Below are 16,516 nucleotides of genomic sequence, written 5' to 3'. Positions count from 1 at the left end.
ATCGGTTTGTAAAAATGCTGCAACTGCTGCTGGAACTGGTTTAGCTTTCGTCCGTCAGATACACAGCAAAGCATTATTTTTGGTAGAGCATGCTAGCGGGCCGTCGTTATTACCGTGTTTTTTGGAAAATGCGGCACACTTAAAATCAATCCTTTGATTTTTCTGAAAATCGGCAGTGCCCCTTATAATCAGGGGTGCACATAAGTGGTCCGCAGGTGCGCATTCGCTGTCAAAATAAAAAACGCGCACAAGATAAGAAGTTGCAACGCGCGTTTGTGTATATAAGATTTTCTGGAGGAGGACAGACATTTGTTTAGAACTCTTAAAGATGTCGAAGAAGCTCCTTTAAGCAGTTACTTTGGTGCTTCTCCACCTCCAAAGAAATGTCAGAAGGAGTCCGAACCGCAAAAGAAGTGCGTATTCTCGGAGAAGTGGTTGCAGGAGGTGAGCTGGCTTCAAAAAAAATGATGAACGCACAGAGATGTGGTGCAGAATATGCCGTGAAAATCCCACTCTAGCGGACAAAAACAGTGCCTTTTATGTGTACGCAAACGCGCGTTGCAACTTCTTATCTGGTGCACGTCTTTTATTTTGACAGCGAATGCGCACGTGCTTATAATCCCGTGCGCCTTTTGTATGAATTCTGGTTGTGTTTACTGACCTCGAAACGATTTTATGTACACAGCGCTCGAAAATCTGTCAAATGTTTTAGTATGACTTTGCTAAGCTACAAACCCGCACCGCTTGATGGATTGTCGGAGCATTACAGCTGTCGTAGGCAGGCGCCTCGTGGAGTGATACGTACTGTGCTTCAACATAATATTACCGTATTGTGTGTGTATAACCTCTTTGTAAGTTTTGTGGATATTATACATGGTTATGCTGAGGATATGTCGGCCAATTTCCACTGGAAATGCCTTTTGGTTAAACTGTCAGCGAGGAATTTGCATTTGCACTGTTAAATTTTTATATAACTTTAATGCACATAAAAATCAGCTGCTTGTTTAACCCTTTAAGACCTACCATAGAACCAAGTCCGCCAGAGCTTATATTATATTTTTACATGCTGTGGAGCCATTTTTGGGAGCATTTCAAGTTGCTATACATCAATACAACCATTATAGCCCAAACTTTAATAATATATCTGCATTAGGTGCATAGTAATTACATAAATTGCAAAAAAGTGCAATAAACTACAAAAAAATTGAAAATCGTTTTTGTTTTTTTAACATATATTTCTAGTTAGAGAAATTTAAGAGGCTTATCCCTCAAAACTGTAAATACAAAAAAGTTGCACAAACTAGTTTCCCACCACAGGAAATTTATTTTAAGTGTCTTCATAGTTTTATTTTTGAAATACACCAATTTTCACATACTGCAGGAAAAACGAAAATAAATATTACAATGCAAATTTGCAAAATAACAGCATATGCATCAAAATAAACTATTTCCAGCAGTGCAATATGAGTCCTAAGCATCCCAGAAACGACACAGCAAGTCATAAACTCAAACATAACTTTTAAAAACACAAGTATAGGCTCATAAGGCCCCGATCGTAAAAAACTACATTTCCGCAAAATGACGTCACTTCCGGTTTCGGGCAGCTCATGGCAGACATGCGACAGTTCACGCTGATGGACGTAGGAAGTGTTACAAACAGCTGATCGGATCGGCAAAGCGTGTTTCTGGAATATTATGTTTTTGTTGCTGCAAGCGCTTTTTATGCAGTTTTTGCAAAGCTATATGTGGAAGGAAACCGTGACCTAGGACAAGCTGATGGCATCAGATGTAAGTACAACTCCTCCGGTTTCATATGCAAAAAAAATTATTGCGCTAGCTTATGTGGTTGCAGTGCTACCGGGATTTAAAAATAGTTACGCAAAATGGAGCGTGTCCGCTCCGACCGGCTCAAAAGGGTTAAGTGAAAATACATTGATGGTTTTTTTTGCACTAATAAAGTTGTGGAGTTGTAAAGTATTTTGTCTAGTGTCAATTATATCGTCAGTTATATCGTTATCGCAAATTTTCAAATTATATTTGAAAAAAAATATTTTTGGTCATATCGACCTGCTCTAGGTGGGAATGAATCTATACATGAAAAATAAAAATAATAATAATAACAAAGCACTATTACCTTAATCTGTTCACTTTCAGATCCTGAATCAGCTTGGAATACACTTTGTAACGTAACATGAACATGTAACATGAAGCTATTTTATTGTTGATTTATCAGTGATACTTTTATGTGTTTGTGTTGGAATGGACGGCTTGAGCCTCTGCTATATTGGAGTATAGTGAGAACCCAGGGCGCTTTATAAGGATGTGGACGGATACCTTTTGCGTTACTATGAGACGCCTCGGGTGTGACAAATCGTCGGTATGTTACGCGTTGGGAATGATAATGCCCTGAGTCATGCAGTCTAAAAACTGTGAAAGAAAGAAACTGCTTATGAAATGATTGAGGGTGAAAGACTCCTGAATACCAGTAAGTTGCAGTGAAGTAGAAATTCAGACAAGGAAAATGTCAGCCAAAGCAAAGTAGAGAGCAAATGAAAAGAATGAAGGGATAATTAAAATGTACATAAAACAAATGAAAACAAAAAAAAAAAACAAATGAAAACAAACACAACCCTAGAAATCGGTACACATTTCCTGCTTTTTCCATTTTTAGGGTGTTTTTTTCCAGTTACAGAGATAGAGCTACACAGTCCTTAGAAAAGAATACTTTTCATTATCTTCATAGGTCAACTAATAAAGATGTTTGTTTTTAACCGAGCTATCAAGACTCAAATACAATAAGGAACTGTTCAAAAGCCACCAATAAGGAAACAGCGGACTATGGAGTCAACAAAGAACAGGACACAGATCCCAGGGGACGTTCATCACACACAGTCGTGCCTTGATGCTCAGATGCACAAACGTCTCAATGTGTTTTCAGCTGAGAGTTGGAGTACGCTGAAGCTGTGGATCAGCTCATCTGAAGATGCAACTGCATTTTGTATGTGGCTGCGACAGGAGCCATGGAGACAAGACGGAAATAGACGCAGGCACTTAGGAAACAGCAAACATGATCAGAGCTGAGAAAACGAAGCACGATGTATGCTTGGACATGATGTGCCTGCACCGAAAAACATGGCTGATTACGTAAGACCAATGCATATTGAGTTATCTCTGTACTGTATTGTGTCAGTGAAGGCGTACCCCCCACCCCGAACCCCCACTCCCCGAACTCAAACACGGGTATATTCAGGGCATTGTGGTTCTGCTTCCTTTCACTGCTGTGTAGGAGTAGAATTAGACCAAGCTGATGCAGTGTGGCAGTGGTGTGAAGGCTTGAGTGAAGAAAAGAGCAAGAGCGAGAAGCACAAAAACAAGACAGGAAAGCTGAAGGAGAAGCGAGAGGGGGGAGGGGTTAGTAATGGTGAGGAGTGGGTGAAGTGGGCTAAGTTAATGGTTGGAGGATATTACATACAGCGATAATGAGAGGGAGGGACAGCTTAATTAGGGGGATGATAGACACTGGGAAGCAAAGCTAAAGGGTTATATGGAGCAAGAGCTCTATTACAGAGGGGAGTTGGGGACATCATAATCCCTGTGGCCTTATAAGTAATTACTATGTGATAGTGAGAGAGAATGGTAAAACCTATCTACTGTCAGCAGAATTGGAATTAACTCCCTAACGGTTGCTTTACTGCAGCATGGTTTAATATGTGTGTGTGTATGTGTGTGTCCGTGCGCGTGTGTTAGCTGCACTTCTAGCCTTTAAAGATTTAAGTGGGTGACTTTCAGAGTGAGCGCATTTGTGCATATTGAGGGCATTTTTTTTTTCAGGCTGCACTTCTATAAAGAGTGAAACGGTTTAGGTGTAGGAGATGCGTTTAAGGGTGCAGGACTGTGTAACACCCCTCCTCTGGGCGTATGGATATAAAATCAGCAGGAGGTAAGGTTAGTGTACTTGAAAATTTTAACCCAGCAAGCAGGCTGGCATGTTTTTTCCCCCTGTCCCACAGACCGATGCGCAGTAACATGCTGCTCACCTGCTGTGGTACAGCAACATTCACCTTGTTAGGCAGAAGAAGACTTAGACTAACATTACAGGTCCCTGACGATCACTAGCTCCAGTGCTGCACACAGTAATTTAGCAAGCTGTGTACTGTGAGTTCAAGCAGACCATTTTTACTCACCAAAGTAAGTCTCTGACCTGACCTGAAGAAATTCAAATTTCTTCCACTTCGTGTTGCTGTGGCTGAACCAGGTCAGATGTAATTACGGACCTGCTGAGCGGCAAAAGATTTATCAGCCACCGACTAAGTGCAACACCCTCCACTGAAACGCTCGGAAAAGAAGTGAGCAACACAAAAATAACGTGAGACTATGTGTGTAACCGCTTTATCAGGTGTGTTGGGTGTGGCACTGTACAAAGTGTTGCATTTAGAGTACTATATCCTTTCTCAATGAGCTGTCACGCCGACAGTATGGGTTTCACACCACAGGGTAAAAGACTCTGAACAAACTACACTACAAAGTACTCTAACAAGTTACCTGTGGTAAAGTAACTACCTCTGCTGTGGTTGAATAAATATCAATTTTTGAAAGCAGTAACACAAGCTGAGCACACCAAGCTTACACAGAACTACTGGCGTCAGCTGCAGTCCACAACTGTTGATTGCTCTGTAAGTAATCTAAATATCTATTATTTTACTTCATAATTCATTAAATAAAGTACGCTGTGTACTTCCTGGGTTATTTCTGGCTTACTAACATGCTCAGTCACCACCGAAACACTCAGAATTACAATCCAACAGCAATGAGTCTGTGTTGAGTAAATAGACAGAAATTTGCATCATTCTGCTATTTGTGACTATTACTGAATAGATTATACACAAACTGCACCTCATCAAACACAGGAAGCTGTGGTACAACTTTGGTAATGATAAAAAAGCATCTTTGTCAGTTGAATAAACAGCTGTGAAAATGTATTTATAACTAGAAAAGTTACATTTTAGAGTTTTGAACACACTTGTGTCTTTATACTGTACATTGCTGCAGGACCTTCGTTCAGCCTCTGTCTGAAACGCTCCATTTTAAACTGTTACTCAGACAGTTCATGACCGATGTAGAAACCTAAAGAACTGTTGACTACAAATCGTCAGTACAGCCGCTAACAAGAAGTTTTATCCTGATAGGACTTCACACTGTGTCTCTGAGTGAAGATTCAACATGTGAATACTGCTGAAATCACAGAATCACCAAGACTTTAAAGTGTGGCTGGTGATTTTGTCAGTGAACCTCTTTTTGTTATAAAATCAGGATTTAGCAGTGAAAAAAAGAAGCCTGGAAAACGGTGTGAAACTAGAGAGACTATTAGTCTTCAGTTCAACATTTACGATGTTACGCTGGTGCTGAAACATGGAGTTTGACATGAGTGCGTGTTGGCCACCTTGTAATATACTGCTGGGAGAAGCTGGGCTCTAGTGTTTCTAATGAAGCACTCAGGTCACTATCAGTGTAAAAGTGGGACCCTGTCAAAACCAGATCACTACATCTGTGCTTGCTGATCCACCAGCTGTGGGATAAAGAAGAGCTGGCCTCTAAGAAGACCAACACACCAAGTATGTGCTGCTTGTTGAATGATGTAATTAAACACATCCACACACCGCTTGATTTTTGTTTGTTTTTTTCATTCTAAAATGTTATCACTTTGCTGCTTGTGAGTTTTCTTTGGTGCTGGTTAAAATGCCTTTGGCAAGCAAAATTATTTCTCTACAAAGAAAAAACCTTGACCTCTTTTTGGGCACACACACTCCACACATGGACATGCACCACAACTAAAACCACCAACAGAGCCTAACTGTGGGAAATATAGACTCAACTGTGACCCCAAGACATTATTTTAAGTGAATACAATACTGTTTCCAGCCATGTATTCAACAAACTAGACAACTACCATAGGTGGAGCCACTACTTGTTTCCATATCACAGCTAACTCAGCTGCCATGCTACTCAGTATGAAGACAGTGCTGAGAGTACAGTAATCAGATATACTGACTTGTATACTGGCTGACGGGTATACAGTTCGGCCTGAAATGTACTCGGGCACAGATAATGAGGACAGCAACAATGAGCCAAAAACAGAAGCAGCGCAGGTGCATGTGAGGCTGCAGCAGAAAAACAGAGTCATGTAAGCCAGGCTACACTCTGGTTTCAGTAAACTGCATACATTACAGAGCAGAACGAGGCTACAGGCCAATATTACAAAAAGAAAAAAACAAAAACTCAAAAAAGCAACCAATTTGTGTCATCAGCAGGCAAGATCTAACCTGGGGACTTTTGTGCAAACACACACACACACACAGTTCATTACCTAGTGTTTGCTAATCCTGCTCCCGATGCTTCGACTGTTTAGTTAAGATAAGAACCTTTTGTTAAAACATGTGCAGCCCTGCAGTTTTTCCCCTGCTTATTTTCTGATTTACTAAAGAGATGTGAAAGAATCCTGCAGTTTCACTTTATATTTCAGAAAATCATTCACAAGATGAGTGAACGCGACATGAAAATGTTTCTCCCAGACACAGTTTGTGAGGCATTCAAGGCACTACAGGACTACACTGTAAAAAATTGTAATATAAAAGTATTTTATTGTGCATTTTACAGTTTTGTAGTGTTTTTCTAGAATATCATTAAATTTACATAAATAGACAGTGATTTTACATTTCAAATGTAAATTAACGTAAAATCACTGTAAATGTAATAAAACATAATTTTCTTGTTTTTTAAATATATTTGTGTGTACATATGCATATTTAGATTGTTAAAATACATTCACAAATGTATCATAATTTCACAAATATTTGTCCGTTATTTGAAAGATTGAACTGTTAAATTCAAATGTAATGCTATGGAAAAATATATAAAATGATTCTTATGAACTTTTTTTACATCAAATAATGTTATTTAGGGTGATCGTGGCTCAAAAGTTGGGAGTTCGCCTTGTAATCAGAAGGTTGCCGGTTCGAGCCCCGGCTCAGACACTCTCGGTCGTTGTGTCCTTGGGCAAGACACTTCACCTACCACCTACTGGTGATGGCCAGAGGGGCCGATGGCGCGATATGGCAGCCTCGCCTCTGTCAGTCTGTCCCAGGGCAGCTGTGGCTACAGCTGTAGCTGCCTCCACCAGTGTGTGAATGTGAGAGTGAATGAATAGTGGTATTGTAAAGCGCTTTGAGGGTCTTGAAAAGCGCTATATAAATGCAATCCACTATTATTTAAACCAACTGTTAACTGTATATTTCTGTACATTTAAGTATTATTATTCATATTGCTGCATTCATTGACCTTGTTTATAGGTAATTTCATTGTTTAATCACGTTAAAATGTTCCTAATTTAATGTTTAAAAGCACTTGAAAAAGGCAAAATCCCATGTAAAATTAGGGCAACAAACTGTATTGTCATTACTGAAAATAACCGTATTTTCATGGGAAAGTTATTTTCTGTTATTTTCTGGTATTATTTTGGCGCCCCAGCTGCCAGAATATTACTGTTTTTGTAGGATTTTTTTTTACAGTGTACAGTGTCCTTACTGTTACTATCAAGTTAAAGAAATGTTACCTGCAAATAAATTTTTGTTTACTTCACAGCAAAAATGACAAAAAAGACTGACTCTGTGCTGAAGTGCATACAAACTAAACTAATGTGACTATTCACTGTTACATTGATTTTAGGCAAAATGCTATTATCTGTTGTTCATTTGGTGAGTTTCTTCATACAGCTGGTGAACAATGTAAAATAGTTCACTCTGCATAGACATACATGTTTACTGTGTGTTTTGTAACACAACCATATCACCCAAAGCATGTGCTACCAGCTGTCAAACAAAACTGTGACTTTGGAGACCTACTGCCAGACTGATATTTTTAAGTGCCATTTGCCTTGTCAGGCTGTTGGGATGATGGCTCATCATCCCAACAGCACTCACTGACTGACACACACACACTGACGCACACATGTGTGCACACACAGTATTATCAGTTGTAAATTTCTTGCTAACATCAATAGCAAGGAGCTCTGTCCTTAGTTTGTCTTACGAATAATGGGTGTGCTGGTGTTACAGCGAGGCAGGCATTGATTTAACATAATGCACCACTGCGAGCTATGCACAACAATTGGCTGAAATGCTATTTATGTGTGTGTCTGAGCATGTGGGTGTGCGCACACAAGGAACCAATCAATGCATGTGTAGACAGGAAAAGATGCGAGCAGGAAGAGAAGGTGTAGTGAAAGAAAAGCAGAGGTGTTGGAGGTGAGGCCTTCCAACTAGAAGAAAACTAATGGCACTACCTTCAGTTTGGAATCCCACAGAGGAAGCTATGGGTAATCTCTCAGCCTCACCTGTGAAGTCAAGAAGTTGGCACTTTAAAACTCTGCACCTCACTGTCTTATACAATCCTCAGATTTCATGACCTGTTCAAAGATTGCACCAACTCAAACTCGTTTGTCTGTTTAGTAGGGACCATGGGACCATTAAAATAGCATGTTAGGCAAGTGGACTGACCATTTGCAGGCCATTTGGGCATGTGATGGGCTTTCCATTGATTAAGTTCACTGGTCCCTGGCTGGCTACAATAGACACTTACAGATGAGTTGTCAAAAAAAATCTATGCTCAAATGTGAATCAATGCTAAAATTAATATCAAATTACTATTTTCATTTGCAACAATATTGATGCTAACAGTGCCATCTTTGCCTCCTCCAGCTGACACATAACTTTACAGCACTGCTGCACACAGACAGGCACAGAGTAGTTAATATTCATAACACTGAACAACACAGTAGCATTAATTTAAAGAGGTCAGTAAAGCTCCGGTTTCAACAACATTGAAGTATTAAACAGTAATCAGAAATGTTAACCTGGCTGATGCACACATTTAAGTTAGTTTTTTAACTATTAGCAATTATCCGATAGCAAAATTAGTCATCAGTTATCACTAACGTAGTAGCTAGTGGACTGCAGGTCACAGATGGAACATTGAGCCGTGACAGAGCAGATTAAAGACACACGAAGTACATGTGTCTTTAATCTGCGGTGTGGTGTGGTTCTGGCTCTGTGGAGCAGCAAGGAAAACATAGCTGAGTGTGGAGAAGCTGAGCAAATAAAGAGTAAAATGCAGAGCAGAAATCAGATGGGTTTCAGGCCTGAAGAGCAGAGCTGAGGAAGTAAAAGGCTGCAGATTCAGGGAGAAGCATGACAGGTGGATAAGAAAAAGGTTGCAGGCAGATGTTAATAAGATGATAAACCTTAAATTTTCAGTTTTAGAATGCAGTAAACTTGTTTATTTTAGTGTAACTAAAACTCAATTTTAGTCAAGTTTTTCCATAATGTTCTTCTTCGACAGTATCTTAATTAGGGATGGGTATCGTTTAGGTTTTATCCGATACCGGTGCCAAATCGGTACTTTTGAAACGGTGCCGGTGCTTAAACGGTGCTCAAACCGGTGCTTAAAGAATGGAGAACACAAAATTGGTCCAAAAACCTCTCATGTTCAGCTGGTTTTTGTAAAAAGATAACAATGTTAGCCTTTTCTGCAGCTATGGGGCATATATGGTATCACTCTTGGCTGGAAGCAGTGCTTAATCAATGGAAAAAACACAAACTTTGTCCAAAAACCTCTCATGTTTAACTGTTTTCCACTTTTTCTTTGGTCATTTTAGCCTTTTTGGCCAGGGTGAAGGGAGTATCTGCCATCAAACAAGAAGACAGCCGCATGTAGCTATGATGAGGTTTACTAGTTCACTTTACATGCATTAATGTAATAACGTGGTTAGCCTACTTAACGTAAATTACACACTAACAACATTAAGCTACTCACGCAGAGAAGAACGGCTGTTGCTGCTGCATCATCATCCGTCATCATTTCTGCTACACTGGCAGGGCTAGGGGCCAGGACTCTCCTCTTCGGGGTTTTTTGGGGGATGTTGCTAACTCCGGGTCAGATAACAGGCAACCCACGCACAGTAGATGCGCTCGGTGTGAGGTCTCGCAGCAAGCTATCAAATACGGCGCATTTCTCGGCTTTTAAAAAAAAACGCTATGCGTCGCCAGGTGTTTCATCAGATTTGAGGAGTTACCTCCTTTGACAGTATCACAGTATCAGCTTAAAGCACTTGTTGCAGGCTGCTGAGTTTGCATATTTTGCTGTGAAGTACAGCCAGACTTTTGACCGCTTCGCCTTGGGCATTTTTAATCTGTAGCTCTGCTCTAACAGAACGTACGTACCTGGCTCCGCCTACTACCCTCGGAAACGTAAAATTATTGGCTAGAAGTGTATCACAGCTCAGGAAAAAAAGCACCGAAATAAAGCACCGAAATGTGCGCTGCTTTTCGGTCTGGTTACTACCGTTTATGTCAGAACCGGTGCCATGATGGCACCGGACACCGGTACCCATCCCTAATCTTAATACATGCTCATCCAGGTGAGTTAATCCCAAAAGGTTGATTCTGTTCATCTGGACGCAGCGTTTTCAGTGGGAGAAACGTTTCGTCACTCATCCAAGTGACTTCTTCAGTCTCAGCTGACTGCAGGTTTCCCCAACCTTATAAACAGTACATTTGCACAATGACTAAAACCAGCCCCCTGAATGAACAATGGGTTGTCATGACCACTGACTAACAAACACTGATCAAAGATCACTGATCATGTCCATGGGGAAATCAGGTTTCCCCAAACTGTTTATAAGGTTGATGAAACCAGCAGTCAGCTGAGACTGAAGAAGTCACTTGGATGAGTGACAAGACGTTTCTCCCGCTAGAAACGCTACATCCAGATGAACAGAATCAACCTTTTGGGGTTCTTCTACAATAAATAAATAAATGTATTGTGTTGTTTGGTATACTCTTAGTTTATTAGTAGATTATAAAATATATTTTACCTTAAGGATGTGTAATGAAATGTTCTATTTTCTTTCTTATTTTTTAAAATCTAACTTATAATTGGAAGAATTAGTTGAAAATTATGTTAATTTTGGAAGAAATTATCTCTTTACTATAGTTTCTCTTGTTACAGGATGGGGTCAAAGTCTTACTGTGGGATTGAAAATGGTATTGTAACAAAATAATGGCCTAACCTTTAATAAGCTGTAGCTAAGTGAAGGGCAACTGGTTGGCAAGTGGTTGCAGGATGTTGCTGGCAGTTGATAGCTGAAATTGGTCACGAAAAGGTATAAGGTCCTGCAACAAAAACCACCTTGCAATTGCTTTGGTCATTGACTGGAGTGGTTGCGCAAACCGGAAACTGAGAATGCTTCCCTTCAAACTTAAAGTTGTAAGTTGAAATGTGCTGATTTCTTTAGTAAAGCACATTTGTACTTTGACGAGGAACAGTCTCTGTTTCAGGTTTGCAATACAATACACAATACAAGATTCACTACACCTCTGTGGTTAGTTTTTGAGTGTTTGCAGACAAGTTGGCATCTTCTACGCAAACTATCGGCAACCACTGTAATCTGCTCGCAACCAAAGCAATTACAAGACGGTCTTTGGTGCAGCACCTTTCTTGCAACAGATTTTACCTGGCAGCAACCAGTAACCTCCAGCAACTACTTCCCAACCAGTCGAGGAACACACATTTTTCCCTAGTGTCTGGGTTGGCAGGGTTCGTCAGCTAGTCTCTGGGCCCATGTGACCTGCGTGACCAAGCCTAAACTTGCAGCCTCTTCAATGGCCACCAAGGGGTGATCACTCTTTAAATAAATTGTCTTCTACCAATTGACATGGTAGTTGTTAGACTTGAAACAGTAGTTAACACTGAGCAAAGGGACCAATGTTTCTCCTGGGGTTTTTCGACATTTATGTAAGTGTAAGCTGAGCTGAGAATTTCCAACTTTGGAGCAAAGAGTAAAATAGAAGAGTGACAATCTCCCTGGGGGAGAAGGGAAGAGAAAGAAATGTCATTCTTCCTCCTTTACATCTGTGCTGAGCCTGAACCTAGACAGACTGAAGACAGACAAGCGTGGTGAATATTGAGTAAGTGACCTTTTGAGATAAGGCCTGGAAGGTCGTTATATTCACTGTCATCACTGTCATGAGGACTGTAACAATGGATCCATCATCATCAATCATTATTTCACAGACTGTGGAAAAAGTTTGGGGAAAGAGAACTAGTGAACTTTGAAAAAACAGGTAAACAGTCCAAGTCAGTTACAACTTTATGGGAACCTAATAATACCTCAACATTGACCATACCTTGATGGAGGTTTGAGTGTACAGCTTTAGGTTAAAACTAATTAGAGAAGTGCACTACTAGTATAGTAACATTTCATCCACTAGTTATAGTCATCTATAAGAATCCCCAGTCCATACCCTCATAACCTTTAGCTTGGCAGGCCTGTGTGTGTATGGCAACTCTGTCTGAGTAGGTATTTGTCTATGGAGAGGGGTTTTCAAATGATGCAAACCTGCTCCTGTACAGTTCTTCAAAATCCCCAAATAACTCCCATTTTTTATCTAGCATGTTTATCTTGTACTTGATGCTACTTCATGCATTATGCATATTATTATGTGTAATATGAAAACTGTTTGTTATGTTTACATGTGTTTATTTATTTTACTGCAGCAAATAGGAGCAGAAGTTCAAATTTCATTGTATTCCTAAATACATGGACAGTAAGGACTTTCTGATTTTTGCACTTTGCTAAACATGGATGATGCTGTGCAGCTGTCGAACGCTGACTGGTTGACAAGTGGGCCACAACAGGGAAGGGAACAGCAGAGTTCACCAGGAATGGGAGAAGCACACAAAACAACACATCAAAGATTTAAAAAAATACAGTTCGAACACACTGTGACTGCACTGGACACTTTTCATTGTTTTTAACACTTTGTTTCTCTTCACCCCTTTGTAGGTTATAACTTTGCTCTTCTCTCCGACTGGCTGATGGCCCAACAGCAGCACAAGCAACAGTAGCCCACAGACTGCTTGTACCACATATTTTTACACTGGCCCCATTTGACAACAAGTAAACAGGCTGTTCATAAATGCTAAAGAAACCAGGCACCACCACCTCTGAACCACCGCTTCTTCTTTAGCCTGCATCAGTTCTAACCAAGTTTATCCAATAACTTGGCGACTTGGGGTATATTGTTTTATGAATGTGCACCTTACAGCACAGGTTTCCACTCTGCTGCCCATGGCTTCACTACATAACTTTTTAAATAATATTGGACTCTCATTCACTGTTACTCTGTGCTATTCTTTAGTGCTATATCACCAATATCTCCCCTTTCTTAAAATCTCTGAACAACCATTAGACAAGTGCTGTTTTTTAGCTTAAGGATGTACAAGAAACTATATTTCAATGTGTAAAGTCAGGGTTTGGAAGAAGTAATAAGTTTGGTATAAGACATAAAAGCACCTCAGTTAACACAACAGTTACTCTCAAGGGACAATGAATGTGTGAGGTTCTCTTAAAATAGTTTTTATGTTAGCCTACCGGACACTATGGAGGCGCTAGCCTACTTATACCCAAGTCACAGCCACTAGCTGAAGTTAAGAGCAGGTAACTTTCTCGAGGTTTCCATCGTGTCGCCTGAATAATGGAACGAGTCCTGAAACGGCGCTAGCTAAAGTACCAGCATTACTTCCCAACTGAGCCGGGAGTCACGTCTATCAGGGAGAGCGATAACGCTTCCATTCATTTCCCCCTCCGGAGCTACTTACTTTTCCCGTTTCCGTCGCCCCTTTTCCCGGCGTGTGTCGCCTCAGTTTTTCCCTCCTCTCCTCCCTCTGGTACCGAGATGGAAAGAGGAAGAGAGGATGGAAGAGGAGAGTCAGGTCCAGGCGGAGGAAGATGAGAGACGAGGCGCGCCGCTAAAAGCTCCCACCGCACCGGGAGCTCACAGCGGAGGAGCAGGCGGTAACACGGCTCAGATCCGTTTACCCAGCCTGATATATCGCCATTATGTGGGTCAGAGATGAAGCATTCATCTCCAGTTTTCATCGCACAAGTTCATATTCATTCCGTGTGACGGTATAATCCGAAAGGGGGGGGGGCATGTGTGTTAACCTATATTTGGTACAGGAGAGCCCACTGACACACTTGAAGTGTTTGAAGTGGAAGAGAAAGACATTGCATCTCTTATAGACAGGAGCAGAAGATTAGCTGAGATGAGGAGATGGTCTGAATACTTTATGGACGTGGCGCTGTTAGAAATTAGGAAATGCAGTTTCCAGTTTCACTGATATCTATTTGATCTCCTTAAAGCATACTTAGATCTTATTTTCTAGAGCAGACATAGCCCTGCACAGACGGACTAACATTAGCTGATCTTTTTTCTTATGATATTTTACATCAAAGCAGGAAATGCAGAGCTGGAATCAAAATAATGAATGATGGCTGCATTCTGTTTAGGTGTGCTGAGCTTCTGCTCAACTCAGATAGGCTTAGAAGCAACGCGCTACACTTTTGTGCTGCTATTGATGTTATAATAAAAGAAATGCAACACAAGATTGTAGGTTGGGTCACAATATCTTATTGCGCCAAATGTATTGACATTTATCACACTATACTTAGCTCATACTGAGTTAGTTTCAGTACTTGAGGCGTTTTCACACCTATAGTTCGTTTAGTCTGGTCTGATTCGGTTTTTACTGTGATTTGGTTTCTTTTCACAGCGAGAAATCCAAGCAAACCAAAATGCATCACTTAAAACTACATTAGAAATTCAGTCTGGTTTTTGGGACAGATGTGTCTGGGGCAGGAGGAGTAAAAGTGAAAACAGGAAAAAGGTGTTGTGTTCTGAACTATCAGAGAACATGGAGAGTTTAAGTTCATTTCATGGCTTTTTGCTAGCCCAACAGATCTTTTCATGTATATAGTACCTTGCTGCATCCCAGAATACAAAGCATGCACAGCATATGGGAGGTTGAGGTCTGCAACTGTTTGAATCAGTTGGCAACTTCAAAGTAACCTTGCTGCATCGAGATGGCGAAAGAACAGCAATGCGAATGACTCAGTCGCCTTTCGGTCTGCAATCAGTTTGTGATTGAATGGGATCAAGTTGGCAGTTACATTAAATCTGTTTGTGATATTACAGTAATTAACTGATAAATATACCAAAATCACAAATCTGTTACACAGACATTCACGTTAACTGCTTACATTCAGAGTCCAGCCAGAACCTCAGAGATCTGAAATATAAATTCCTTTTTACAAACAGTGCAGTCAAAGACCTGATGCTGTGACAAACACTGTGGTTGCAAAAGCTTTTTTTTTCCTGTAGTCGAATAGAAAAAACAGTTTCTGTCTCTATCTCTATAAAAACACTTTCCTGATGAATTTATGGGCTCCGTAATTTGTTTTGGGTCAAGTTGAATAAAAAATAAATAAATAAATGCTTAAATCTTGGTCATATTATGTTTCAAGAATTGTCTGAGAATTGTCTGTGGCATGAAACCACATGCTCTTTGGCTGATGACTTGCCAATCACAAGTCATTAGTCAATAAATATGCAGTTTCACAGTTAGATCCACTGCTCATCTGTGTTATCTGCTACTAAGATGGGGACAGCACATCCGGAGAATTTAATACTGTCTATGGTTGCCTCCCACCAGAGGGTTGACAGTGTTGCATGCTCAACATTTGGTCTCTGTAAATGCTTGTAATTAGTGAAAAAAATGAAAGCAGTCACCAGGCAACCACCAATTTTTCCTAGTCACAAGCAGGTTACCATCCTATTTTTACTCTAGTGTCACAGGAACTAGTGAAGCCCTGTTGAGAAGCCTTGAGCTGAGAGTTTTCACTGTTGCCATCTTGCATCTTGGTCAAATGGATATTACAGGTGACGTGTTTAGCTGGATGTCCAGGATGTGGTGCAGGGGTTGGTCAGCATCAGTTAGCTATCCACAGATTTCACTTAGAGCTACAGACAAAACCTTTTCATCAGATGATGGAGGAATCTGAGAGAGTGCAAAAATGAGTTTGTAATTGTTTTAAATTAAAAACGGTGACTCTCCAGTCACCATACCCTGATTTAGCCTTCTCCTTGACTATAAACAAGATCTTATATAAAAGAACATCATACTGTGCTTAATAAGACTTAAAACTACTGACTGAAATCCGTAAGACAAGTGTTTCTTCAGATTAACTATCCAGGGTGTCGAGGGTCATGTTCTCATAAATTTCTGTACACCCGCAGGTCTTTTATAAAATGAAGAAGTCATGTGTTGCTGGTGTAATCCGATTACTTTTTTCAAGTAACGAGTAAAATGAGGTATTACTATTGCAAAACAAGTGATTAGATTACTGTTACTTTCCCGTAAGCGTGCTGCGTTACTGTGTTACTAAACCATAATTTTGTTTGTGCGACGTCTGTGGTACCAGACGTGTGCAGATCAACAATGGATAATATGGTGTGCAGGACAGAGTACGACCGTGCAGCATTTAAAGCTTGGAAGTACTGACATTACTTTGAGTTTGACTCTGTAAAAAGTGACAAAAACATCAGCGTCTGCTGTTCACTCT

General features: G+C 40.4%; 1 protein-coding gene across 3 annotated transcripts in view; it reads right to left on the bottom strand.

The window, feature by feature from the left end:
• klhdc8a (kelch domain containing 8A) overlaps positions 1-14,536 on the bottom strand; it is a 59,603-nt gene extending 45,067 nt beyond the window's left edge. Inside the window, exons 1-2 of one of the 3 annotated variants that reach the window (XM_040003164.1) lie at positions 13,714-14,536; positions 8,339-8,389 (exon numbers count right to left, since the gene is read on the bottom strand). In XM_040003164.1, coding sequence (XP_039859098.1) covers positions 8,339-8,389; positions 13,714-13,993 — 331 coding nt within the window. In that variant the 5' untranslated portion in view covers positions 13,994-14,536. The remainder of the gene's footprint in view (positions 1-8,338; positions 8,390-13,713) is intronic. The other 2 variants (XM_040003165.1, XM_040003168.1) reach the window with 2 other exon arrangements.
• Positions 14,537-16,516: the final 1,980 nt, after the last annotated feature.

Source organism: Simochromis diagramma, unplaced genomic scaffold (genome assembly GCF_900408965.1).
Source record: "Simochromis diagramma unplaced genomic scaffold, fSimDia1.1 OVJJ01000646.1, whole genome shotgun sequence".
NCBI classification, from domain to species: Eukaryota; Metazoa; Chordata; class Actinopteri; order Cichliformes; family Cichlidae; genus Simochromis; species Simochromis diagramma.
The sequence above is the reverse complement of the archived record's forward strand: the minus strand, read 5'-3'. Positions and strand labels throughout refer to the sequence as shown.